This window comes from Chiloscyllium punctatum, chromosome X, assembly GCF_047496795.1.
Source record: "Chiloscyllium punctatum isolate Juve2018m chromosome X, sChiPun1.3, whole genome shotgun sequence".
Lineage (NCBI taxonomy): Eukaryota > Metazoa > Chordata > Chondrichthyes > Orectolobiformes > Hemiscylliidae > Chiloscyllium > Chiloscyllium punctatum.
The window spans coordinates 31,018,927-31,046,097 of NC_092791.1; the positions used below are offsets into that span (position 1 = coordinate 31,018,927).

The window sequence follows — 27,171 nt, forward strand, 5'->3', positions numbered from 1 at the left end:
CAAAATCCTTAATGGTATTGTGGATCAACCCCCAGCAGGTGCACTGCAGAGGTTCAAGAAGTCAGTTCACCACCACCTTCTCACAGGCAACTACAGACAGGCAATAGCCCACATTTCACAAATAAATTTAAAGAAGCCAGGTTGTCTTCAATTGCTCAGAGTGAACACAGGGCACAACGATCAATAATCCTAACCCTAACCCTGACACTCTACGGGAGAGATCGCAAAATGGCCAGCAAAATCCAGGTCAGCAACTAAAGATCACAGAATTATTAAAATTCAAAAGCTCCGTTGGACAGTTCTCTCTAGAAGGAAACATTATTGCATAGTATTAAAATATTGCAGAGACAACTTAATGGACAGATTTCATAATTTTGATTGGAATTCTTTTCACTTTATTCTGTTTGAAATGATTGCTCAAACAGGGTGCAGGGATGTCTTGCTGTAATTGTACAGGGCCTTGGTGAGACCTCACCTGGCGTATAGTTTGTATAGTTTTGGTCTCTGTATCTGTGCTGGCAATGGAGGGAATGCAGCGAAGGTTTACCAGACTGATTCATAGGATGGCAGGACTAACGTATGAAGAGAGACTGGATCAGTTAGGATTGTATTCATTCGAGTTTAAAAGAATGAGGGGAGGGAGATCTCATAGAAACCTATAGAATTCTAACAGGGTCAGTCAGGGTAAATACAGGAAGGATGGTCCTGAAGACCAATGAATCCAGAACCAAGGGGTCACAGTCTAAGGAAACAGAGCAGGCCATTTTGGACTGAGAGGAGGAGAAATGTCTTCACCCGGGGAGTGGGGAGCCTGTGGAATTCTCCGCCACAGAAGGCGACTGAGGTCAAAACATTGCATGTTTTCAAGAAGGAGTTAGGTTTAGTTCTTAGGGCTAAAAGCATCAAAAGGGTATGGGGAGAAAGTAGGAACAGGGAACTAAGTTTGATAATCAGGTCGGGAAAAACAATGACTGCAGATGCTGGAAACTAGGTTCTGGATTAGTGGTGCTGGAAGAGCACAGCAGTTCAGGCGGATGCTGCCTGAACTGCTGTGCTCTTCCAGCACCACTCATCCAGAAATAAGTTTGATAATCAGCCATGATCAGATTGAATGGGGGAGTAGACTCAAAGGGCTGAATAGCCTACTCCTAGTTTCTGTTTTAAACAGTTTGTTTAAAAAAAAAAGAGTAATTTACTTACAGTGTGGAAACAGGCCCTTCGGCCCAACAAATCCACACTGACCTGCTGAAGCACAACCCACCCAGACCCATTCCACTACATTTATCCCTTCACCTAATACTATGGGTAATTTAGCATGGCCGATTCACCTATCCTGCACATTTTTGGACTGTGGGAGGAAACCGGAGCAAACCCATGCAGACACAGGGAGAATGTGCAAACTCCACAACACAGTCAGTCGCCCGAGGCGGGAATTGAACCTGGGTCTCTGGCGTTGTGAGGTAGCAGTGCTTAACCACTGTGCCACCGTGCTGCCCACTACCACTGTGCTGCCCATTTTATTGGTTACTTTTCTGCTGGTTGATACTGATATCTGGAAAACAGTTACAGGAAAGCAAAGTGGTTTTGTTCTGTGATTGTTGATGATTAAAGAGTCTAAAATTATTATAATTAATTTTAAATGTGGTACTTGAACCAATGATGATGTTTTGTCTGAAATGTAATACAGACTTCCAAAAGTAAGAGAGGAATAAACAGGATGGTGAAAGATTGCAATGGAGGAAAGACAATGAGGCAGAGGGACAGTCAGAAAGAACAGAAATGAAAGCAGCATAATCTAAAATTCCTCTTAGTTAAACATAAACTGAATTTACTGAAGTGCAATTGATCAAAGATCTAAGAAATGACCACTAATCCACAGGTTACGGAAATTCTGATTCACTTCCACCTGAACTGAAGCTTTAAATCTCATAGCTCCATGTCTAAAGTACTTGTCAGGATTCAACCAGATTAGTTAATGCACTTTGATATTTTGGCATCATGCTTTATACATAAAGATTCTTCTCTTACACCCACCTGCCACCTCCAAAGACAGCATATTAATTAAAGCATATCAAACCAGGTGTACTGATCCCTGTTGGCAGTAGAATGTTCTGTATAAAAGTCCAAGAAACAATTACTGGTAATGGGATGTATAATTGGGCCACTGAGCACGACAGGACAGTTGAATTGTTAAGTTCTTTTTCCTGAGATTCTTACACACTTGATGCAACTGCAATATGCCAACTTCTGTGAACAACAACCAAATTAAGCAAATACAATACAAACTTTGGAGAAACTCTTAACACTCTTCGCCATGCTTGCAAAGCATATCGAGCGGTCTCTCTGAACAAAGGAAAGAACAAAGTTCTTCCTTTATACAAAATCTTTACATCACAGTCAGTAATGCTCACAAGACAACCTCCAGTCACTCCCCCACAGTCACATGCCCCTCAAGACACAATGCAGTTGAACACACCATTTCCAGAAAAACTATAATGTAAATCATCCCTTGATGGTCAAATCTGTTGTAAATTGTTTTTTTTTAACTACAGGGGTAGTCAAAATTCCAACTGTAATGTTCTTACTGATTTGAATGGGATGATGATGCAAATGTAAATTATCTCTGAATGAGATGGCCAGGTAAATGGCTCTGAATGGCAAGGGATGGGAATGTAAATTCCTTACAATCCACCTGTAAGTCAGAGGCATCCCACCTTAGCCTTGGGACATCCAATTTCCTGCAGATCAGCGGAGCAAATTAAGTCTTTAGTATCACAGAATGACACCAACTTGGTAATTATCCAAAAACTTAACCATGTTGGCTGCACCATGTTCTTTTTTTTAATATCAGAATATGGCTTTCCACTGATAACCCAATAGCTATCAGTCTCCAGTTGGTGCAAAGAGTCACTAAGTTAATATCCCTGCATGGATTTGAGGTTGAAGATTAGCCACTATTTTATTGAATGGCAAAGAGGGCGTGAGGGGCCAAACCGCCTACTCTGGCTTTTATTTCTTATGTTCAGTTTCTCAGAACATCCAGAGCTGTTAATCATTACAAACCCCATCATTGGCAATCCAGTTCTCCAAATCAAATTGGCCAATTCTAACATACCTCACTCTGATTAGACCAGCAAATTGATAGTGCCCTGAAGACCTTCCAAATGTATAGTGCAGCATCACATCACATGGTGCAATTAATCACTGAACCCTCTAAGCTGGCAGGATGTCCACTAGTTTCCATTTCATTGGGAGCCTACCTAAACATTTCTCACAAATACAATACTGCATAGCATCAAACACCAAGTGTAAGCAGCATCTCAACCTATTGACACTCAGCCAATTTACTATCAAGTGAATGCTCTCTAACAAGGATAAACACTTAGTGCAAGAAAATATTTGCAATTTTCTCTTGAAAATCTTGTGAGCTATTTCCTAAACAGCTCGTGGAATCCAACAAATACTTACAGCGAAAAGACTTGAACGTCTTTTTGAATGTTTGCGGACAGAACCTGGAGTACCAGAGGCTTGGCAAACATCAGACCGCAGATCCCGGTGACTGATGTTCGGAGTGGAGGGAAGAGAAGATGAATAATCACTCATGTTTCCACCATTGCTTGCCTACAAAAGGTGAGGAAAAAATGATTTAAATGAAGTTAACATTAACAATTTAAAGATCAAGTAGTAAGATTCTTCCAGAACCAAACTAATAGACATAGGTTAAGATGAGGGGGCAAAGACTTAAAAAACAACCTGAGGAGTAACTTTTACACACAGAGGGTGGTACGTGTATGGAATGAGCTGCCAGAGGAAGTGGTGGAGGCTGGTACAAATACAACATTTAAAAGGCACCTGGATGGATATATGTGTAGGAAAGGGTTAAAAGAATATGGGTCAAATGCTGGAAAATGGGACAAGGTCAGATTGGGACACCTGGTTGGTGTGGATGAGTTAGACAGAAGGGTCTATTTCCATGCTGTATGTCTCTATGACTATAACTCTAAGTCACATTGGATTTGAAGGCACTTCTACTCAGTGTTATTCTGTATTATTGGTCAATGCAGATAGTGCTAAGGGAGCTGCCCCTTTGTAGCAGTTTGCTCATAATCATCATTGGTGTAGAAAGAACACACTTGAACACAGAACACAGTCCATTCTTGATATATTGCAAGAGGTAAGGGGCAATCCATTCATGCCCAAAAAGAACTCATTTGGGTCACACTGTGCCACAAGGGTTAAGCTATTAAGGACTAATAAGCCTGAAACATGGGCACAGAACCTGGACATTAAGGCAACTGACACATTGTAAGCTGTTCTGGTACACCTTGCCTGCTGTCTCAAAAACGAAGCCTCAGATTTTGGATGATTATTCCTGCAAGGAGTTCCTTTGAGGTTGACTAAAACAATCCTTCATCACATATCCAGGGTTCAGCGTAGACACCATTGTTTTTCAGAAAGCAAAAATACATCGCTGAAGCTCTGTACCTCCAGTTAGTGTAACACAATTAGGCTGCAGTGCAATAACAATACACACATCTTATGGAGAAATGTTATTGCTTCATACCTGTTATGAGGATCTTTTATTACCTACTGTTTAGATGTTGAGGGCTTAAAACAACATTAATCAATTGTCTAATGATCAAGTGGTTAGTGCCACCCAGAGAGAGGTGATAGATGGATCTCTGTGATCTCGGAGGCTGTGGGGTGAATCACATTGATTGATTTAGGGTGTAGGTTTGCTCGCTGAGCTGTAGGTTTGATATCCAGACATTTCATTACCTGGCTAGGTAACATCATCAGTGGCGACCTCCAAGTGAAGCGAAGCTATTGTCTCCTGCTTTCTATTTATATCTTTCTCCTGTCTGAAATGACAGCCAGACTACTAAGACCCCTCGGAATCCTAGTAGCACACAAACCCACCAACACTCTCAAACAAAAACTAACAAACTTAAAAGACCCAGTACAACCCATGGACAAAACCAACGTCATCTACAAAATTCCATGCAAGGCTGCCACAAACACTACATAGCACAAACAGGAAGAAAGTTAGCCACCAGGATACACAAACACCAGCTAGCCACAAAAAGACATGACCCTCTCTCCCTCGTAGCCCTACACACGGATGAAAAAAGCCACCATTTCGACTGGGACAACACATCTATCCTGGGACAGGCTAAGCAAAGACATGCCAGAGAATTCCTAGAGGCCTGGCACTCCATCAACAACGCCATAAACAAACACATGGATCTAGATGCCACCTATCAACCCCTCAGAAAACGAACAGGAAATGACATCACCACAAACCCCAGGAACCCCATCCAGGAGAAAGATATAAATAGAAAGCAGGAGACAACAGCTTCGCTTCACTTGGAGGTCGCCATTGATGATGTTACCTAGCCAGGTAATGAAACATCTGGATATCAAACCTACAGCTCAGCGAGCAAACCTACACCCTAAACCTCAACCTGAGCTACAAACCTTCACAAACTTTGCAACAATGATTGATATTTAGAACCAATTCAATCTTCTGTGACACTACCTGAAACTAGAAATAATTGATGATTGACCAGCTAGCCTACATCATTGATAACATCTGGAAAGACAGTAACATCATTAAGGTTTGAGACTCTTCCCACATAGTTGTGGTAAACTCTGAAAGGCAATATCCCAACACTTAGGGTGGTTTTAGTTGGATAGGTAAACGACAAGGGTTCAACTGGTTAAACTCCAATAGTATCCCATTTAAACCTGATGTTCTTAGCCTGGATTCTGTAAACGTTTCTGGAGTTAGATGAGTGAGACATGTCCTTATTCTGCATTCCATGCTGGGCAAAGAGAAACTCCACCTTTGTGGACTCATCATTTTGCTTTAGACACTCTTAAACACAACAATTTATTTACATAAGTGTCAGACATACTGCTGACCTAAAACATTTGTTGTATGCTCTCATTCAAATCAACCACAAGGCAGTAAAATAGACTGAACTACTAGGACATGCACTGGTCATTAATTAAGGAACATACTACATAGCACATCGATCCACAATAGCAAAGACTTCCACAAGATATTATTAATGCTTAATGGTAAACAGTAAACAGGTCTAGTTTCAGCCGTTGAACACATCGCACAGAACAGCTGTTTGGTTTGCTGGAAATTGTGTGATATTTTAATTACATGCCTGAAGCAAGGGTGCGAATTGTGAATTTGCCCAGAGCTAAAAGACACAACATAAGTTGGCTTAGTCAAAATACCAAGCAAACACAGCTTGGTATGACTAAGAACTGACTTTGGACAATAGACTTGAATTTGAAAAGGGTCTCTTGGAATGTGGGTCCCTGAACTGCCTCCACACACTGAATGACTAGTCTTTACTTTGTGCCCAGTAGATGCTAAGCAAATATAAGCAGTGCCTTTTTTTGTCTCAGTGCTCTATATGGATTATCAGTAATGCATACTGAGATAAATGCAATCTGCTGCTGGAGGACCATCAACTTGGTGAAGGGCGTTCTGTGGTCTGCCTGAAACACACTGGTCTTCTATTGCAAAGAAATGTCAATGACTGAGTGTTGTAGACTGGCACATTTCCAAGGTCCATCCAGGACTACATGCTGAGGACTACACATACTAAAGCTTGGGACAAGCACCACAAAGGCTCAACAGGGAAAGACCACTTTCTAAGGCCCTCTTACATAGTATAATGAGGGGCAGCAACCTGTGTAAAATGCCTTGAGCTCTATGCACCAAAGAATATTTGATCTGAATTGTAAATGCACACTGTAATTATAATCTGTAATTGTAAATGCACTTCATATACTGTATTGAAAAAGACTGATCTGTTTTGCACTTTATGCAATATCAAATTTGAACTGCTATGTTCCTTTAAAAATCCAATGAATAAACATTATTTTTGGAATAAAAAAAAAGTTATTTCCTTATAGGGGAAGAGAAGTTGGAGGAAGTATCCTCTCCAGACAACTTCATGCAGCACCCAGATAGCAAGGTTTTTGGAGGCCTGGAAGTGAGCAAACTGCCCAGCATTTCAATCATGGATTCGATGGTATGACACCCATTGCTGAATTCCCCCACTATGAACATCCTGGGATTTCCATTGACCAAATGAACTTCAGCAGTTCAAGAAAGCAATTCACCACCACCTTCTCAAGGGCAACATGGGAATGACAATAAATTCTGGACCTGCACATCCCATTAATGAAAACATTCCACACTAAACTATTTCAATGATTGACGGAGGATGTAGCACACATTTCCTATGCTTATCACGCTCTGCTGCTTGCTCTCACATGCATGGTCCCCCTCACTCACCTGACCGCTGTGAATAGTAGAGACTGGGGTAGAGGCAGCTGAATGGCTTGGAGAGCTTGGCAAAGACTTGCATGATGTAGCAAAAAGGTGTTGCTGTTTCTTAATGGCTGAGATCTTCTGTGTGACTGAAAGAAAAATAAAGATGAGTCCTCTATCGGATGAGAAGTTGCATTTTCTAACTAAGTTAACAAGAACACAAAGAATTCTGAAACTAGAAGATAAAAATAAATATGCCAAATTGTCAAGTATAAACAGGAAGCCTATAACTTGTTGACAAAAATAGAGGGAGGCCATTGTCAATGGCTGTCGCACACATAGGCATAATGCCTTAAAGAATCTTAATGGGCACTTATGAGGAAGAACATCAGCCTGAACAGGGGACAGCTCTTATTCACCAAGAATACTCAATGCGTGCGAAAAACACAATGTTAAAACTAAACTATATAAACATGTTTTGATAAAAATTGTACAGCATTTAAGCTTTTTGCCCAACATTTTTGTAAGAATATTGTCTCTTTAAAACCAATTTTGCTATTCTAAATTGGTAACATCACCAGACTTCCTTTTCCTTAAAGTTGCTCAAAGAAACTTTAAGTTAATATCCTGCCCTTTTTTGGGTGCTTTTTGTGCAGGCAGCAAGTTCCAACTCATTATGAACCAATTTCAGCTAATTTGCAAAAACATTTAAAGGAGAGTTGTTTTGGCAACTTTTTCTGAAATGGTCATCAAGTGGGTGGTGGCTTGAACACCTACAGAGAAATAATTATAATTTAAAAGACTCAAAGCACCAACAATTCCCAGGAAGGCAGAAACTATTTTACAGCCCCACAATGGCAAGAGAAAATCCGGTTGGGAGTCATCCATTTGGCCCGTTAATCCAACTCCATCCAGAGTTTATGCCTGATTATTCTATCATGAATTCTCTCACACACCACTTGCCAATGGTTTAAGAAATACCAAGGCACTTAAGTTACTCTTTGGGATATTAGCAACAAGCAGTAAACTTATTCCCTTGAAATTTCTACATCCGTGCACATGTTAATCCATATACTTTAAGCAGCTTAACACAGTGTTGAGGGAGAGAAAATCTCCTGGAATCACCAAACAGGGCTAAGGATGAATTTTATGGTTCAGCTTTCCTAGTACAAAGCGTCACCTGACTGGAGTGCGATTTGGAATCTTGAGGATCTAGTCAGTGTGCCTGATTTGTGCCCTAAATTATCTTCCATTGGAAGTCTTGTGGCACAATGGGTAGTTTCCCTACCTCTGAGATAGAGGTTCTGGGTTACAATCCCACTCCAGAACTTGATGTCAAGGAAGGTGCGTTCATAACACAGCCAAACAGGTTGATTATTACCTCGCAAAGCATTCTGACACACCCAGAGCAAGTAATAAGAGAAGGAAAGGCTCCTGCCCATGGTTGATGGGGAGTGCATCGAACAGCCTCTGCTCAGCACTGTCCCCATGACTTGTCTTACCTGCCTATCTTCTTTTCCACCTATCCACTCCACCCTCCCCCAACCTATCACCTTCATCCCCTCCCCCACTCACCTATTGTACTCTCTACTACTTTCTCCCCACCCCCACCCCCACCCTCCTCTCACTTATCTCTCCACTCTTCAGGCTCTCTGCCTGTATTCCTGATGAAGGGCTTTTGCCCAAAACGTCGATTTTACTGCTCCTCGGATGCTGCCTGAACTGCTGTGCTTTTCCAGCACCACTCGAATCTAGACTCTGGTTTCCAGCATCTGCAGTCATTGTTTTTACCTAGCCTCTGGGAAAAGGCTAGTAACAGTTCCAGGAAAAACTAGCTATTGAAACAGACACAAGGACATGCTCTATATGCCTCATGCATTCCTCTGTCACTGGACACAGAAAAGATAAGAATATCTTCTATTGTAGAAAAATCCTTGGTAATGCATGCCTGATCAGCAAAGATTTGGGATCAAGAGCAATAAATATGAAAGTTTGCTCTTGGATTATAAAGCTAACCAATCATGATTCTGATATATCTAGAAAAGGAAATAAAAGACAATTAACATTGAGTTGTGACCTCATGTTATCCTTAGAGTCGAGAGAGCTTACCAGCAATCACACCTGTTCTCTCTTAAAATTCAAAGATAGACATTTCTGGATCAGCTTGTCATACATTCAGCTTGCTGTGCTGTTTCTGAAGCAGTTACAGTACTGGTGCTTTATTTAATCTTCCTCCTCTAAGCCTTTCTGTTTCCATCTTCCTTTCAGAATTAAGATTTGCTGTCAACTGCCCAAGATTCAGCCAATTATTATTAGCATTAGTCTACACACCGAAGATCATTAAGTACAAGAATCTGCTATTAGAGGCTGGCAGTCATTCACTTCAAAGGTGAATAGAAAAGTGCCGAAACTTCACTTGTTCATTTGTATTTTAGCTTCCAAACGGTCATGTTCCATATCATATTCATGGTCAACATTTTGGCTAAGTACTGAATTCACCACCACCACGATGAACCCACCATCCCACTCCCCTTATAAACAGATATCCATTCTCAGCTTTCCCTACATTACATGTAAACAACAACTTACATTTGTAACATGGTAAAACATCCCAAGGGGCTTTACAGGGGAATTACCAGATAAAGATTGACACCAAGCCACTTAATAATACACATGACTAAAAGCTTGGCCAAAGGTAAGTTTAAAGGAGGAGTTTAAAAGAGGACAGGGAGAGGTAGAGAGGTTTACAGAAGGAATTCCAGAGATTAGGACTCATGCAGCTGACAATGTTGGAGTGAACAATTGAACAATGCTTGAAATACATGGGGGCAGTGGCAAATCTACCCAGAAAAGTCCTCAAATTGCCCTGGAAAATTCATTCACAGGGCAACCAGTCAGAGGAAAATGCACCCAAAAGTTGAGTGGAAGGATAAGGTGGGGAGCTATTCCCTCCATCACAACCTGATTGTGTCCCATGCTTGCTGCTGGGGGAGTAGCAGGCAGCTAGGTAAATAAATGCTAGCAATGAGAGAATCGCCTGGGTATGGCCAGAACGGAGGTGCAAGGTTGGGAACTGGGTGGTCGAAGTCTGGTGTAGGGCTGGGTATGGGAGGTCAGGGTCTGGGTGCCAAATACCTTTTTCTCTGAGGCCAGGAAAGAGTGCCATGGCCCGAAACAGCCCTTTGGCCGATGTCAGGAGGAGGAATGAAGAGCCATCATTTTGATCTTGCCAATGGTGGGCGAGGGTACAGGCTTCAAGAGGACTAAATCTGGGGTAGGAGGGGTGAGGACAAAGAGAGTGAAGGTTTGGAAGGGGATGGGGGAGGGGGGGGTGGTGAAGAAGATGGAGGGGCCACAAGGGGTCTGGGTATCTGATGGGAGAGACAGGAGAGCTGCAACGGGTCAGAGGTCGGGGCAGATGGACTATGGAACAGAAGGAGGCCACAAAGGGAGCTGGGAGGCCATAAACTGGCTAGAATCGAGGGAGCTTCATGGGGGCTTGAAGAGAGAGAGGTCACAGGGGGAGGTGAGAAAGAGGGAGAGGCTTCAAAGAGTGGTGGTTGATAGAGACAGGCTTCAAGGAAGGAGAAGAGACAAAGAGGCTGCAAGGTAGAGATAACAGTTTCAAAGCTGTAAACAAAAGGAGCACTCAGTGAATGAGCAGCTAAGAAAATCTGAAATCACTGAGGAAATTAATAACGTGCAAATTGATGTGCTATCTCTAGTTTAAAGCCGCACATCTTCAGCAGCTACACTATTAGAAAGATTGTAATGGATGCAATTGTAAAGGATGCCGTGTCAATTGTAAAATTTAAATCTGAGATGCAGTTAAAAAAAGGTATTAACTACTTGTTTAAAATATCACAGCCTTATGAATATTTGATTGAAATTTATTAGTTGTTACCTCACCAATCTGTGGAAGGTGTGTTCAGGGCAATGGGTTTTTGGGTGTAGAAATGCATGTCAGTTATCTTGCTAACCTAAGCCTATTGTCTTGTGCCAATTTCAAGACTGTGGCATCCTGGAAATTAATGCTTTCCTTACGTGTTGCTGGTCTAAGTTTAATAGGGTTCATAATTATTGAGGATATTGATAAGCCCTTCTAATTCTGCTTGTGTGTGATTCCAAATACCCTATTCAGCATATCAAACAAATACAGAAAGTAATGTTGCCCTGTAAGTGCATTGCCTAAGAAAGGAATTATTGAGAATTTAAAAATGGCCCCAAAAATCAAAATGTAGCCTCAAGGGAGCCCTCAGAAAAAAAAACCCGGAAACTGAGATTTCTCAAGAAGCCAGAATTGGGGGAACAGATATCCCAGAGGGTTGTGGAGCTGACAAAGGTTACAGAATGAGGGAGGGGCAGTACCACGGAGGGATTATAAACTGGAGGTATTGCTGGATCAAGAACTAGTTTCGGGCTTGGTTCAAGTTAGGAATGTTTGGATGTTCAAAATTACGTAATTGGTTGTGAAGCATTTGAGACAGCCATAGATGATGAAAAGTGCCAAAGAAATGCAAGTCTCGACCTTCTTTCTTATGTCATCTTTTGGGATGATCAAAAGGAAGATCTGCTAGGCTGGAACATAATGGACTGTTTAATTTTTCCAATTTAGTATTAGCTAAAGTTCAAATGTGAGGATATGCAAGCACTTACGAAACAATCTGCATTATTTTATGTCTTCCTCACGGGTTTCTGGCTACCACTTCACAACCATGGTGAGGAAGATATTCATAGGCAGTCAATGGAAACCAAGTGTTCAGCCTGAATAAAACAGTACCAGGCCAGTGACTGTTTACATTGTTGCTGCCAGATTGCTGTTTTTAATAAGATTACTACAATACCATATACCTCACTTAGTACATGAACAGATTTATGTTTTCATTAGGTTTGGATAAATTGGGCAGAGAATACCTGTTTCCCATAGTGGAGAGCTCAATTACCAGGGTACACATTTTTAAGACGTTTGGAAGTGGGATTAGAGAGGATATCAGGAAAAGCATTTTCATCCAAGGCTATTAGGTGTCTGGAACTCACTGCCCATTTTGATGATCAAGTCAGAAGCCTTCAACTCATTTAAAAGGAACTTGGATCTGCACTTGATGCGTTATAAATTGCATGGCCCGGACCAAGAGTGGAACTAGAATGAGTGGCCAATTTATTAAACCAGAGCAGATATGGATAGACCAAATGACCCTTTTGTGTGCTGTAATTCTGCTGCTGTTCTATGTAGTGAAAAACAGCTGCATTACTGACTCATTAGAATTTTATAGCACAGAAATAGACCATTCAGCCCAGTTTACCCACATCAACTTTCCTTGTCTCTTTTCTGATAGCATTTGAAGACAGTTCCTGAGGGTGAACTTCAGATTTAACACTGTTGCCAGGAGCAAAGTCCTTACCTTCATTAAACACTCGATCGACATTGAGTCCATATGTCGCGCATGTTTCGTAATACATGCAGCGTTTTAGGTCAGCACAGAGTTTTCGTGCCCGAGCATCATCAATGACTCGTGGATTGGTAGCACTGATTGCATCTGTAAAGTAAGTGAAGGAAATCTTTCAGACAGCAAATACTGTACAGAAGGCATGTGCCTGCTAGAATGGTCCCATTGTAATTTCTATGGTTGCAATGTATGCATATGAACATCTCATATATTGTTATTTATTGATATACTTGCTATTCAAAGGCAAATAAGATTACTTGGATTGTCCAGATAAATGAACAACTCTTCTGCAGTCAAATAGTTTTCCAAGTCATACAAATATGCTGCAGGGAGATGATGGTGCAGTGGTAATATCACTAGCTTGATAGACACCCAGACTAATATTCAGGAGATGTGGCTTCAAATCCCATGATGGCAACTGGTGGTTTTTAAATTCATAAAAATTCAATTAATAAATCATTCTCAAATTCAGGGTGTCATGTGCTTCAGTGTTCCTACCACTGGGTCAGAAGGTTTGGGTTCAAGCCTCATCTGCCATGGAAGTATGTCATAACATGTCTGAATAAGTTACTTTAACAAAATAATCAGAAACTGAAAGTTAGTAGCAATAATGATCAGCATCAATTGCTGTAAAAACCCATCTGGTCTTTTATGGAAGGAGATCGACCATTCTTACCTGGTCTAGCCTACATGTGACCCAAAACAATGTGGCTGACTGTTAACTGCCCTCAGTCTAAGACAAGTAGGGATAGGTAACAAATGGAGGCTTTGCCAAGAATACCCACATGTCATGAAATAATAGAGCTGTTTTGAAAATCATTATTATAATAATAAGTCTTCTAGTTTCAGGAGTAGAACAATCATTGGAATGGTTAGTGATGAAGAAATACATTGTTAGAACACTTACAGCAGAAGAAACAGATCCCCTTGCAGTTTTATACAGTAAAAGTATACATAATAGAGTAGTGTGGTACTGGTAATGTGTCTATGTTGAAAACCTGACTCAGACTGACCTTGTGCTTATAAATTTTTTATGTTATTGAAATGAATGCAGGCAGGGCCCCTAGGCTTTAAACATGTCATCCTACCTGACCATTGTTATCCCTCTACCTTCACCGCATTGAAATGATTACATAATTGAGTAGAGCAGGACTATATTTTCTGCCAGACCTAAGTATTTTCAGCAGTTTCTATCTTTATTTCAGATTTCGAGTATCCACAATGTTTTGTTTCTCTACTCTATGTAATTCAAAAGAATGAAGGTTGATTCCATTGAGTTGTACAAAGTTCTGAAGCTTGAGAATGTAGATTGCAGAGAGGCTGCTTTCCTCTGTTGGCTGGACAGTCTAGAACCACAGGGTTCACAATCTTAGGATAAGAAGTTAGCCATTTTGGACTCAGATCAGGAGACATTTTGTAAAAAATTTTGAAACTTATGCATCTTGGGAGTTTTCTATCCCAGAGGGCTGTTGATGTTCAGTCATCGAGTTTATTCAAGATCAATAGATTTTTTGGGCATTTAGAGCACTGAGAGATAGGGCAGGGAAAGTGGAGTTGAGATAGGAGGTGGATCTTCAACGGAATCTTAGGTGGAACAGGTTAAAAGGACAGATGGCCCACACCCATGCCTATTTCTTATGTCCATCACACTATCTCCTGCTGTAATAATCTTTCTCCCACAACCTCAGGTTTGGAATTCCTCAGCTTCCTCAGACTCCCTCTCCTCCTATAATTTTCAGGCTATGAAAACCCAATCTCGGCATCACCTTGTCATCATGTTTTCTGTCTTCTTATCTACTCTCACAACACTGAAGGAGACCTTGCTTCAAGTAATGTCTGGAATGCTCTTTTGAATAGGATAATGGAAACAAAATGCATGGAAACAATTTAAATTCAGGTGAAGCTAACTGCAGGCTTCTATGAATGAGCTAAATGTACAGAGCCTTGGTCAGACCCCATCAGTTTTCTGCATTGCATCTCAGAAAGGATACATTTGGTCTTGGAGGAGATGTAGTATAGGTTTACCAGCATGATACTGGATCTGAAAGGGTTAAATTATGAGGACAGGTTACATAGGTATCGTTTTGAGTTTAGAAGCTTGAGAGGCGATCAAATTAAGGTGTTGAAAATTTTCAAAGGGTTTGATATAATTTCCTGTGATGTTGGAATCCAAAACAACAATGCAAAGCCTTAATTTTAGAGTAAGGCTATGTAGCAGTAAAATCAGGAAGCATTTCTTCACACAGAGGCTAGTGAAAACCTGGAACTCTCTCAAGACAGCCAAGGATGAATTGAATCTTTCAAAGTCAAGATTGATAGATACTGGATGCACAAGGGTATCCCAAGACACGAAGCAAAGGCAGAATCAATGGTGTCAAGATACAGACCAGCCACAATCTGACAATGTCAGAACAGGCTTTAAGGGTTATTCCTGTGATCTACTGAATGGCCACTCTCATCTGTACTCATTCTTGTATCCCATATTGTGGATGCTGGTCCTTCAGCTAGGATTTTCAATACAAAAAAAGGAAAACAACACTATACTGATGCTCTGTCAATCACAGCTATGTTTCAGGCCTTTTGATGTGCTGCCAAACAGTGAAATACTATTTGACACTCAACATCCTTACATCATCAAATAATTTGATGCCCATTAAAGATCATCTTTACAAGCTTCCAGCCTACAGCTTCTCTCAAGACAATAATATTTTCCCTCCTGAATTGCATACATTTATAAAAATTTATGAGCGGAGGACATATTTGAGGTTTAAATACCCTTCACTTTTCTGTGGACTTTTCTTCAGAGGTTGTGTAGAGAAAAAAAGGAATAGAAAATAAGTTGTAGTCTCAAGAGTTATGAAGATATTCACTGCTTTGTTACAGAGGTCAATTTTAACAAAGCATATTCATACCTTATTTTTTTGTTTTGGCTTTTTGCCAATCACAAAGCTGGAATTTAAAGGCCTTTTGAGTTGGGGGAGGGGAGAAAATAAGTGGAAGAGAAACAAAGAGAACAAAAAAAATCCATTCACGCCAGCTAACCAACCAGAGCAATACACAGCATGGGTTATTGTTGAAATGTTCACACTGACACCATTTATCTGATATTTCCAGTTGAACTGCATGTCCAAAACACAATTTATAGAAAGCACAGCTAAAAAATATACAGGTTAAGTTGAAGACAGACAGTATTAACAGAGATTGATATTTCAGTGACAATAGCATTTAATTGACTGTAAAGTGCTTTGGAACATCCTGAGATGCAGGTGAAAGGTACTATATAAACGCCTTTTACAACGCTAATCTGCCATACTGACCGCTATCAAAGTCAGGGATACGATCGCCTATGTGCAGGACACGGGGGTTGGACACCTGCCTCATTAGCCTGGACCAAGAGAAAGCCTTTGACGGGATATCGCATACGTACATGAGAGATGTCCTCTCCAAAATGGGCTTTGGGGAGGGAATCTGCAATTGGATCAGACTGCTCTACATCAATATTGTCAGTGCAGTCTCAATCAATGGGTGGGAATCAGAAAGTTTCCCGATCAGATCCGGAGTCAGGCAGGGCTGCCCTCTCTCTCCTGCCTTGTTTGTGTGTTGCATAGAGCCATTTGCCGAGTCCATCAGGAAGGATGTGAGCCTGAGAGGGGTGACTATTCCCCGCAGTGGGGGCCTACAGGTTAAAGCCTCCCTGTACATGGATGACGTCGCCGTTTTCAGCTCGGATCTGCCGTCCATGCACAGACTCATGTGCATCTGTGACGAGTTCGAGTGGGCCTCGGGAGCCAAGGTAAACTGAGGCAAGAGCGAGGCCATGCTCTTTGGGAACTGGGCTGACCAATCCTCTATCCCCTTCACCATCAGGACTGACCACCTGAAGGTGCTGGGTATTTGGTTCGGAGGGGCTGGGGCATGCGCCAAGTCTTGGGAGGAGTGTAGCAGTAAAGTGAGGCAGAAACTGGGCAGATGGGAGCAACGGTCGCTCTCCATCGCGGGTAAAAAGCCTGGTCATCAGGTGTGAGGTACTGTCTTTGTTGTAATATGTGGCACAGGTCTTGCCTATTCCCAGAACCTGTGCCGCCGCAGTGACCCGGGTCATCTTCCACTTCAAGTGGAGATCAAAGATGGACCGGGTCCGAAGGGACACAATGTATAAAAACCTGGGCAACGGGGGAAGAACACGCCCAATGCCACCCTCACCCTGATGGCCACCTTTGTGTGTGGCTGCATCAAGCTGTGCGTGGATCCCCGGTACACAAACACCAAGTGCCACTACGTACTGAGGTTCTACCTGTCCCCGGTGTTGCGAAGGATGGGCCTGGTCTCGCTGCCGCGGAACTCTCGAAGTAGTTGGACTGTTCTGTATCACCTGTCCTTCGTGGAGAAATTTTTGAAGAAAAACACCCTTAACCACAAGTCCACCAGGAAGTGGTCAGCACGTAGTGTCCTTGAGACCTTTTGGGAAAAGGAGAGGGCGGATCCTGTTGAGTAGTTTCCTGAACAGACTGTCAAAGTCATTTGGCTGAATGCCTCATCGCCAGAACTTTCCAAAAAGCACCAAGACGTGGCTTGGCTGGTGGTGAGAAGTGATCTGCCGGTGTAATCCTTTATGCACGCCCGGACTCTCTGCCGCACCGCACGCTGCTCTCCAAGTGGCTGTGGAAGGGACAAGACTGTCACACACCTCCTTCTGGAATGTGCCTATGCAAAGGAAGTCTGGAGAGGAATGCAGTGGTGTTTGCCGAGGTTCGTCCCGAGCAGCTCCGTGACGCAGGACTCCGTGCTCTACGGCCTGATCCCTGGGACGCACACCGAGACGAACATCAACTGTGCCTGGAGGATCATCAACTCGGTGAAAAACGCTCTTTGGTCTGCCCGAAACCTGTTGATCTTCCAGCTGAAGGAGTTGACCCCGACTGAGTGTTGCGGACTGGCACATTCCAAGGTCCAGGACTACATGTTGAGGGACGCGTTGAAGCTTGGGGCAGCTGCCGCAAAGGCGCGGTGGGGAAAGACCACCTTGTAAGGTTTGCCTGCCAAGGAAGAACAGGGGGCCCACCCAGTATTTGGGCTCCACTGACGCCTCAGCTAAATATCTGGATGGTCGACATACAGACTTGTATATACAAATGATTAAGTCTGATCTCTGTATATAAAGAAATGCAATGTATACATATGAATGGGATCACCAATTGTATAGATATCAAAATATTTTTATGAATAAAGTATATTTTTGAAATAAAAAACAAGTCATTTGGCAGAATTTCTCATAGCCAGAACTTTCCAGTAAGCACCAAGACATTTCTTGGCTGGCAGTGAGAGGGGCACTACCTGTGAGATCCTTCATGTTTGCCTGGTCTCTGTTCACCCGGGGGGCAGATAGAGATTGTCACACATCTCCTTCTGGAATGTGACTTTACAAAGGAAGTCTGGAAAGAGATGCAGTGGTTTTTGTCGAGGTTCATCTCAAGCAGATCCATGAAGCAGTACTCTGTGCACAGTGGCTCAGTGGTTAGCACTGCTGGCTCGCAGCGCCAGGGACCCGGGTTCGATTCCAGCCTCAGGCGACTGTAGGTGTGGAGTTTGCACATTCTCCCCGTGTCTGTGTGGGTTTCCTCCCTCAGTCCAAAGATGTGCAGGTTAGGTTAATTGGTCATGCTAAATTGCTTCTAGTGTTCAGGGATGTGTTGGTTAGGTGCATTAGTAAGGTGAAATGTAGAGTATTAGAGTACGGGAATGCGTCTGGGTGGGATACGCTTCAGAGGGTCGGTGTGGACTTGTTGGGCCAAAGGCCCTGTGTCCACATCATAGGAATTCTATGATTCTGTTGAGTCTATGATTCCCACGAACGGGCTGTTCCTGGGACGCCCACAGAGACAAACATCGACCCCACCTGGAGGACCATCAACTCGGTGAAAAACTCTCCTAGGTTTGCCCAAAACCTGTTGGTCTTCCAGGGCTAGGAGTTGACACTGACTGAATGTTGCAGACTGGCACATTCCATGGTCCAAAACTACGTGTTGAGAGATGCACTAAGGTTTGGGGCATCTAAGGCACAGTGGAGAAAGACCATCGTCTAAGGTCTTTCAGCTAAAATACAATGGGGGTCCATTCAGTTATCGAACCCTCCTAATGCCTCAAATATATGCATAACTAAGAGATACTTTGGGCATTTTGGAACTGTTGGGACTTTGCTTGTTTTCAATATGCTAAGACTGTACAGAACCGAACTGCTTTACAGACTTTGTATGTATATATAAAGACTTTTATGAATAAGGTATATTTTTAAAATTTTTAAAAATGTGCAGGCATTGGAATGGAATTTCAGAATGGCGGGAGAAACTGTGTCAGGCAAGAGCAGGATTTGCCTTCTGTGGCACCAATACTTATTGTGTAGACTTGCATGTGACAAATGACCACTTAAGCAGAGCACTGTATAGAGTCATACAGTTGATGGCAGAGAATAGTATTGCAAGTAAACAGTCAATGCCTGGAGGACAGGGTGTAGCTGGTGGACAATAGGCTGAAACTTTTTTTTAAATCGAATGCTACATCTCTAGTTTCCTCTTGCTGGGGGACTGCATTACTGAACCACACCAGTGTGTCTCAAAAGAACAATGCATTTGGCTGAAAAAAAATATTCTCAGGTTGCTAGTACTTTAGATTCTGGCTGACTGTGTTATAATAAGCAAAACTACAAGTGTGGAAAATCTCTTTACAGATATCTCAGCCCTGACCCCATTTCTGGACAGGTGAGTTCACTTGAAACAGAGGAAGTGTTTTGGAAAGTGTGACCTACGTTACCTGTGAAGTCAGAAGTTATGAACCTGAATTAAACTCTTGCTCCTCTCTTTGTAGAGGCTGCCTGGCCTGCTGAGTGTTTCCAGCATTTTCTGCTTTTATTTCAGGTTTCCAATATCTGCAGTACATTTGCTTTTGCATTGTTCAGAAACTCACTCACCACAGCAGAAAACGGACCTTACTAACTTATTGCTGATTTACTTCCTGCCCAGATAAGTGGGAAGGAGATGCCCACAACACATAGGGGAAGAGGGGAGGGGCTCTGAGATAGAGTCTTATGGGAGCAGACAGAAGAGGCAGGGTCACTCCAGAGCAGGAGAGAGCTCAGCTTTTCTTGTGGGGCCTAGACTTCTGCTGTGCCTGGCCACAAAATAGAATGAAAATAAGCTTGTTTTGAATAGCCACTTCTGGTCTCAGTCCCTTTATTACTTAACTTTCCCTGATGGCAAAACTGTAGTGACCTCCCAACTCAGAAAATAAAACATTAAAATATAGAGAATGTAAGGAGGTCTGCCAGATGGTCCTCTTGACTGGGGTTGTTAATCTGGTCCAATCAGTGAGCCCTGGCTGACAGTTAAAAACAGGAGTGTCAGTGTACTGTTCACTCTTTATGTAAATAAAGGGTGAATTGTTATCAGGATACTGGTCTCTGTGGAGTTATTTGATAAAATAGCAGCCAGGACCCAATGATAACATTGAGATTGAAATCCAATGAGAACCCTACTGGTTTTGGGAGCAGGAAAAGGCTTTGAAATGTCGGACTTTGTAAGTAGGGAGCAAGCTGGAAGAAGGCTTCTTTTGTTTTCCCTAACCACTCATCCATCAGTTAAAGAATTTCCCTCCCTACCCTAATTCCCCTAAACAACAACCAGCACTGAGATATGACAGAGATGGAGCAGTGCTAACAAGTTACTTACCCTGTGATCCCACCAGCATCACAGCAATCTCAGCTGTATTCCGGTAGCTCGTGAGTCTGGTGTAGTAATTGTAAATGGCCTCAAAGCTCTTCTCATTTTCCAAGCTGAAGACAAATATAACAGCATCCACCCAGGTTGAAAACTGTAAGGGAAAAAATTGAATAATTTTAAAAATTGTTGTTGCAGAATTGGGCATCTGTTGCCAGCACTTATTTCCCTTGAATTGAGTGTTTTGCTAGAGCTGTTTCAGAGAGAAGTTAAGAGTCACCTATATTACTGTGGATCTGGAGTCAATTATAAGCCAGTTGGGTAAGGATGGCAGATTTTCTTCCTTAAAGGATATTAGTAAGCCAGGTAGGTTTTAACAACAATTGACAATGGTTTTGTAATTATCATTAAGCTAGTTTTTAATTCCAGATTTTTATGGAATTTAAGTTTCACCTTTGCCATGGTGGGATTGGAGCCCATTTCAGAGAACATTATCCTGGGGTAGTGGATTACCAGTCTATTTTTTTTTACAAAACTATTTTTCAAATCAACCTGTTCAGAGATATTATTACACATCTCTGAAGCAGGTGGCACTTGAACCCAGACCTCCTAGTTCAGGGGTAATATCTAATGAAAGTGTTGCCTCGTGGAATTCAAGTTGGCTGCTCCAGCTGATGAGTGAGCACCAGCACAGGTGTAATGGATTGAATGTTCTTCTTTTCAGTCATGATTTCGGTGAAATAAAGTAAAAGTAAAGTTTCCGTATTCTTACCAGACCATAAGCTGCTCTCTCGCCACAGAGATGACTAGTGGTGGTTTAACCAAAGGGTCACCACACCTTAGGTGAGAGGAGAGGTTGAGAAGGAGAATCCTTCATGGTAACTCAGCTGGCTTGGTAAAACAAGATATCCAATATACAGTCCTTCATCAGGGATGCCTACCTTGAAGAAGTTCTTGAAGAGCTTATGCCTGAAACGTTGATTCTCCTGCTCGTCGGATGCTGCCTGACCTGCTGTGTCGTTCCAGCACCACACTCTCAACTCTGATCTCCAGCATCTGTTGGCCTCACTTTCTCCAATCCAGTATACAGTTGGACGTTTCTAATTCCTCATTGCAAATCCATGGCAACCAATGGAAACACACGTCAGTTAACTGAGAGATGCCATAGTCCCAGAGGGCCATAGGATGCTCTCTTATTAAAAAGAAGTGACTGGTGCTCAATTTAACATGAAGGTAATCATGTCTCGAATGAAGGGCGAGGTTAGAAATGTGGAGATATCATGGTGCCCTCAGCTGGTACAGGAATTGAACCTAAGCTGTTAGCTTCACTCAAATTAGCCAGCAGCCAACTAAACTAACTGACTCCTTCATTTATATGCATGTCAGATGAAAATATACCTTGACTTAGCTATAATGCCCTGCATAGTCAAATAATTTGTTTATTGATATTTGTAATAAAACATTTCAGTAAGATAATGAATGCCCATTGAACTGCACCCTGTCCCAGGGAGGTGAGGAAAAATAACTGGAAGCTATGGGTGAGTGAAAATAAGTCCTGTAAATTCTATATGTGTAACGTGCTTGTGACTGGAATTGCTATAACCAGACAGAAATATGTAGGGCACAGGAACAGATCACAGAACTGCTATCTGAAAGAAGCACAGATCATTTACTTAAAAATAGAAAGAAAGAAAACTGAAACAATAGGAAAATGGCGAGTCGATGTTCCAATCCTGCTGTTTACTACAGAGAAGTTAGAAATGTTGATGGTATGCTGGAACTGTGAACCGCTTGAATATTGCTACTATAAGTGCAGATAGGGAGCAGTATTACTGCTGGACCAGAGATCCAGGTAATGTTCAGGGGACCCAGGTTCGAATCCTGACATGGCAGCTGGTAGAATTTGAATTCAATAAAAATCTGGAATTAAGAGTCTAATATTGACCATTAATCCATTGTCAATTGTCAAGAAATACCCATCTGGTTGACTAATCTAACTGCCATCCTTACCTGGTCTGGCCTACGTTTGACTCCAGCAATTAGATTGATTCTTAACTGCCCTCTGGGATGGGCAATAAATGCTAGCCTAGTCAGTGATGCCCTCATCCCGTCAATGAATAAAAAAAAAGATATGGGGCCGATACCTTATAGTATTCCTAACTGTTGATAGGCGATGGGTAGTTTTGTAATGCCAGATAGGATGGTGCAAACAGAATCAACAGCACCCATCAAAAATGAGCCCAACAGTCTTTGTGCTGTAATATTCGACAAAAGTAATGGCAAGAATGGAGGAACAAAAGGATCAAAGGAAGAATGACTAAGCTTCAGTGTCTCCCCATTTGGTACTCCAGGTGTAAAACAAATCACAAAGCATGCAACTGAGCTGTGTCCAGGAGGCAATTCCTATTTAACTAACTACTTCGGTCTGTCTCAATCATTTGTTTGTACCATGGCAGGTTGGCGTCGGGCTCAGGCTATCCCTGAAATCTGCCAAGCATAGGAAAATTTCCACACAGTCCATAATAAATCAACTTGTTGTATATAAATAATTATGAGGCACAATAACTGATCTTTTAACTATTATGCCAGGCTATGATAGCTTGCCGATTGTTCAATGGCAGAGTGCTTTTATTGTGGAAAATGGACCCATTATAAAATTGGAGTACAGCCCATCAATCAGCACTATATTAATGTAACAGCTTATCACGCCTGTGGGAATTTAAAGCCAGACAAGTTCAAACATTTAATGGCATTTAAAATTTTAATACTTCCTTTATTCAAACCACTGGAGGGAAAAAAAAGGTTTGAAATAGTTTATAATAAAATCTTTTCTTCCTAGAGACAAAGAAACACAGTGGGCAGGAAATTCAATATCAGGAACCTGTATTTTAACTGTTTTAAATTAACACAGGGTCAGGGAGTACATTTTAATTCCCATAAATGTGTGAGCTATTACATTGGAGCACTGAGCTATCCCCATTCCTAGTCCTCCATGCTCTATGAAAATGATATGGAAATCTCTTCTCTGGGAACACCCCCTTCACCACATCCCCACCCCACCAGAAAAAAAACATGCAGGAACCATGGCTGGAACTAGTCAGAATCAGTTAGAACCTGACCAACAAGCTGCAATAGGACCCACTGATTTGCATTCATCAGAAAATCTGTGACTGCCAATGAGGCATGAGGCCTAATTGTCACAATGCCTTACGCCAATATTTTCAGTGTATATTTGAATTCTGCATCCTCTCTTCCAAACACTGATTTTGTGCAAGAATCTGTGAAGTTAATTGCTTTTTCAGTTTGAAAATGCTCCCTTTGGTTTGATTCAGTTCAACGTCTCACATCCTACTCAACTTCCATGCCTGTAATTTACTGCCCCACTCTCCTGAATCATAGGATCCCTACAGTGTACAAGCAGGCCATTCAGCCCATTGAATCCACATCAACCCTCTAAAGAGCATCCCACTCAGACCCACCCCCAAACCCTACGTTTATCATGGCTAACCCACCTAGCATACACACTACGGACAATTTCCCATGGCCAATCCACCTAACCTGCACATCTTTGGACTGTGGGAGGAAACCAGTGCACCCAGAGGAAATCCACGCAGACACACGGAGAATGTGCAATTCCACACAGACCATTGCCTGAAGTTGAAATCAAACCCAAATTCCTGGTACTGTGAGGCAGCAGTGCTACCACTGAGCCACCGTGTTGTCTTCTTCCTGGGATCTAGTACCAACACTGCCTGGCACCTTTTCTGAATGGCTATTTCTCACGTGTGTATTTAAACAGGGATTGTAGCAGGCTATTCAACCACACTGGACATTACAGGCAAGATGTGGACTCTGTCCTCCATTTGCCATTTACCAAATATCAAATTTCTATCAGAGGGTAATTTGCTATCAGAAGACAACCTTGCTGAAACAAATCATCCTTCCCACTGCCTCCTTATTGAGAATAACCATCAATAAAAGAACTTGTATATATAAAGCACTTTTCACAATACCAGACGTTTCAAAGCACTGCTTTGAAAATGTAGTCTCTGTCGTAATGTAAGCAATGCAGCAGCCAAAAAATGGTCATAAACATCAAATTAATAATGACCCAATAGTCTATTTTTATGATATTGACTGGAGGATAAACATTAGTTGGGACATGGGGTAAAATTATCCGAGTCTTTTTTGAATTCATTCATGGAATATGGGAGCTGCTGGCTCAGCCATTATTGACTGCCCATCCCTAATTGCCCTGGAGAAGGTAGTGTGTGCCACCTTCTTTAACCACTGCAGTCGTTGGGGTGTTGAGACAGGTGTAGGAAGACCGTTCTAGAATTTTGACCTAGTGACAGTGAATGAACACTTCTTCAAAATAGGATCCTTTACACCCACCTAAGGATGGCAAATGGGGCCTTAGTTTACTGTCTAAGCAGCCCTCTCTGTCAATGCAGTGCTCCCTCAGTGCGGCACTGAAGTGTTAACTTTGAGTTGATGCTCACAATCGAATGGGACTTGTACCTGGAACCTTGCGACTCTGAGGAAAATAATATTATCAACTGGTCCACAGCCAACAATTCATAGACAGACAGTAGGTGTATGCCTGAACATTCTGCTTAGTTTTAAATCACAGATGTTACAACACAAACTTAAATGTCTCATGATCCTTATTTGTCAGATTTATTTTCTCAGCCCACCTCACATTGTCATGGTATTGCATGGGAAACAACTTACTTTTGATATGGAAACTCTCAGACAGCCTGAGGCTCAATGATTAAAGTTTGTGTGTATAATGACTCCAGCCAACCGAGAAGCTGATTATAGAAGGGCTAATCTCTCCCTCATGTAGATCAATATGCCTCGCTTTCAATAGCTGTGTTAGACACGTACCTGTGCATCTGGAGGACCTCCTTCATCCCTGATCAGCAGCAAATGGCTCTGACCATTGACATTGATTTCCTTTTTGTATCGACCACCTGGCAGAGACACAGTGCATACACAATAAATTCTTCAGACAAATAGACTTTTTAAAAAATCAAACTGCTTCAAGTTTTCTGCAAATAAACACTTGATCCGATGGTTTATGTCTAAGTCCACTGGTTGTACTCAAAAGCAGAAGTTAGATGACCTCTAAAACTCATCAGTGTGTAATCTCGGTGACATGTGATGCCATTCCTCAACATGTATTTCAGCCCTCCAATGACGTCATCCAGTGGGTAGCACTCTTGCCATCAAGTCAAAAAACATAAGGGTAGGAGACATGATGGTAATGTTACTGAATCAATTACTGAGCTGCCTGAACTAATGATCCACAGAGTCAAATCCCATCAGAGCAACAAGGGCATTTCATGTAAATTCAATAAATCTGGTATCGGTGAACATGAAACAACCAGATTCTTGTAACACCTCATTTGGTTCACTAGTATCCTTTAGGGATGGAAATCTGCTGTCCTTACTTGGTCTGGCCTCATGTGATCCAGACCATAGCAATTTGGCTAACTCTTAACTGCCCTTCTAAATTACCCAATAAGCCAATCTGTTATACTCCAGAATGGTGGAACACCACCACCTTCTCATGAGCAATATATACAGAGGAAACTCGATTATCCGAATACCAATTATCTAAAAATCGGATTATCAGAAGGAGATCTCGAGGTCCCAATAGAAACACTACATCAAAGACTTGTTTCCAGCAGTGATTGCGTCTTTTGTTTACAGTGATTAAATAGGCATCGTCTCCAAATGACTAACCTCCCGCCCTCTCTCTCTCCCCACATTTTCCCTGGAGTTCTACAAAGGGGTATACCCTAACCAACACCCCACCCCCTGCTTCCCAGAAATAATCTCTCCAACATTGTCCTGTACAGGGCAAACATGGAACCTGTCAAAAGTTTTCAGTAAAAAGTTGTGTGTGTGTGTGTGTATCTGTGCGCTATTTGGAGACTTACCCCACAAAGGCAGCAGCAGTCTTGTTGTTGGTGTGCAGTCTGGATGCCCCGTAGAGGGGCGGGGGCTCACGCGCTTTGTGCTGCTGCAGTCTCCTGAATAGGGATCGGATTTTAAAACTCCGAGCCCCAGAGGAAAGGCATTTAATCGATTTTCTGAATAATTAATTATCCGAATGAAATAGTGCCCGCCCATCACGTTCAGATAATCGAGTTGTGGTTAGGTGTTTGGTTAGGTAAGTAGTGGTGCCCCTATGAGGCAAACAGAATCGTTGGTTTCTCAGCAGCTTGATTTGCAGATTATTAAAAAGTATAGGGCTTTCCACATGTGTATCAGGCATCTAATGTAAAAAAACTTATTCAACACCCTCTGTTACTTTGCTCAAGTGGCTGTCCTTCACATGTGAACTTAGACTGCTAGGCGTGAAAAGGGTTTTGATCATGGGGAACATCATATGCACACGGCCATTCCTGCCCTCATCCAGATACTTTGACTCACCTCTGGAGCAGAGGGCCTTGAATCTAGTCCTTCTGGCTCAGAGGTAGGAGACTGGTCCTCATTTAGATATTTTCTAATCAACCATTAACAAAGATATGATTGCACATTTTTGGAGCAGGTGGAATGTGAACTCAGATTTCCTAGCCCAGAGGTAGGGACTCTACCAATACACCACATGAGCCCTCCCTCTGGACCAAGAATTAGGATTTTTATCTAATAACATACTCAGAGATGTTATGACACACCTCTGGAGCAGGTGGGACTTGAACTT

At 42.1% G+C, this 27,171-nt stretch overlaps 1 protein-coding gene across 4 annotated transcripts in view; it reads right to left on the reverse strand.

Moving 5' to 3' along the window:
* LOC140471163 (arf-GAP with GTPase, ANK repeat and PH domain-containing protein 1-like) overlaps window positions 1–27,171 on the reverse strand; it is a 195,799-nt gene that overhangs the window by 48,771 nt on the left and 119,857 nt on the right. For all 4 annotated transcript variants that reach the window (XM_072567044.1, XM_072567043.1, XM_072567042.1 and 1 more), the window contains exons 4-8: window positions 25,347–25,432; window positions 20,469–20,610; window positions 12,703–12,837; window positions 7,325–7,449; window positions 3,469–3,621 (exon numbers count right to left, since the gene is read on the reverse strand). In XM_072567044.1, coding sequence (XP_072423145.1) covers window positions 3,469–3,621; window positions 7,325–7,449; window positions 12,703–12,837; window positions 20,469–20,610; window positions 25,347–25,432 — 641 coding nt within the window. The remainder of the gene's footprint in view (window positions 1–3,468; window positions 3,622–7,324; window positions 7,450–12,702; window positions 12,838–20,468; window positions 20,611–25,346; window positions 25,433–27,171) is intronic.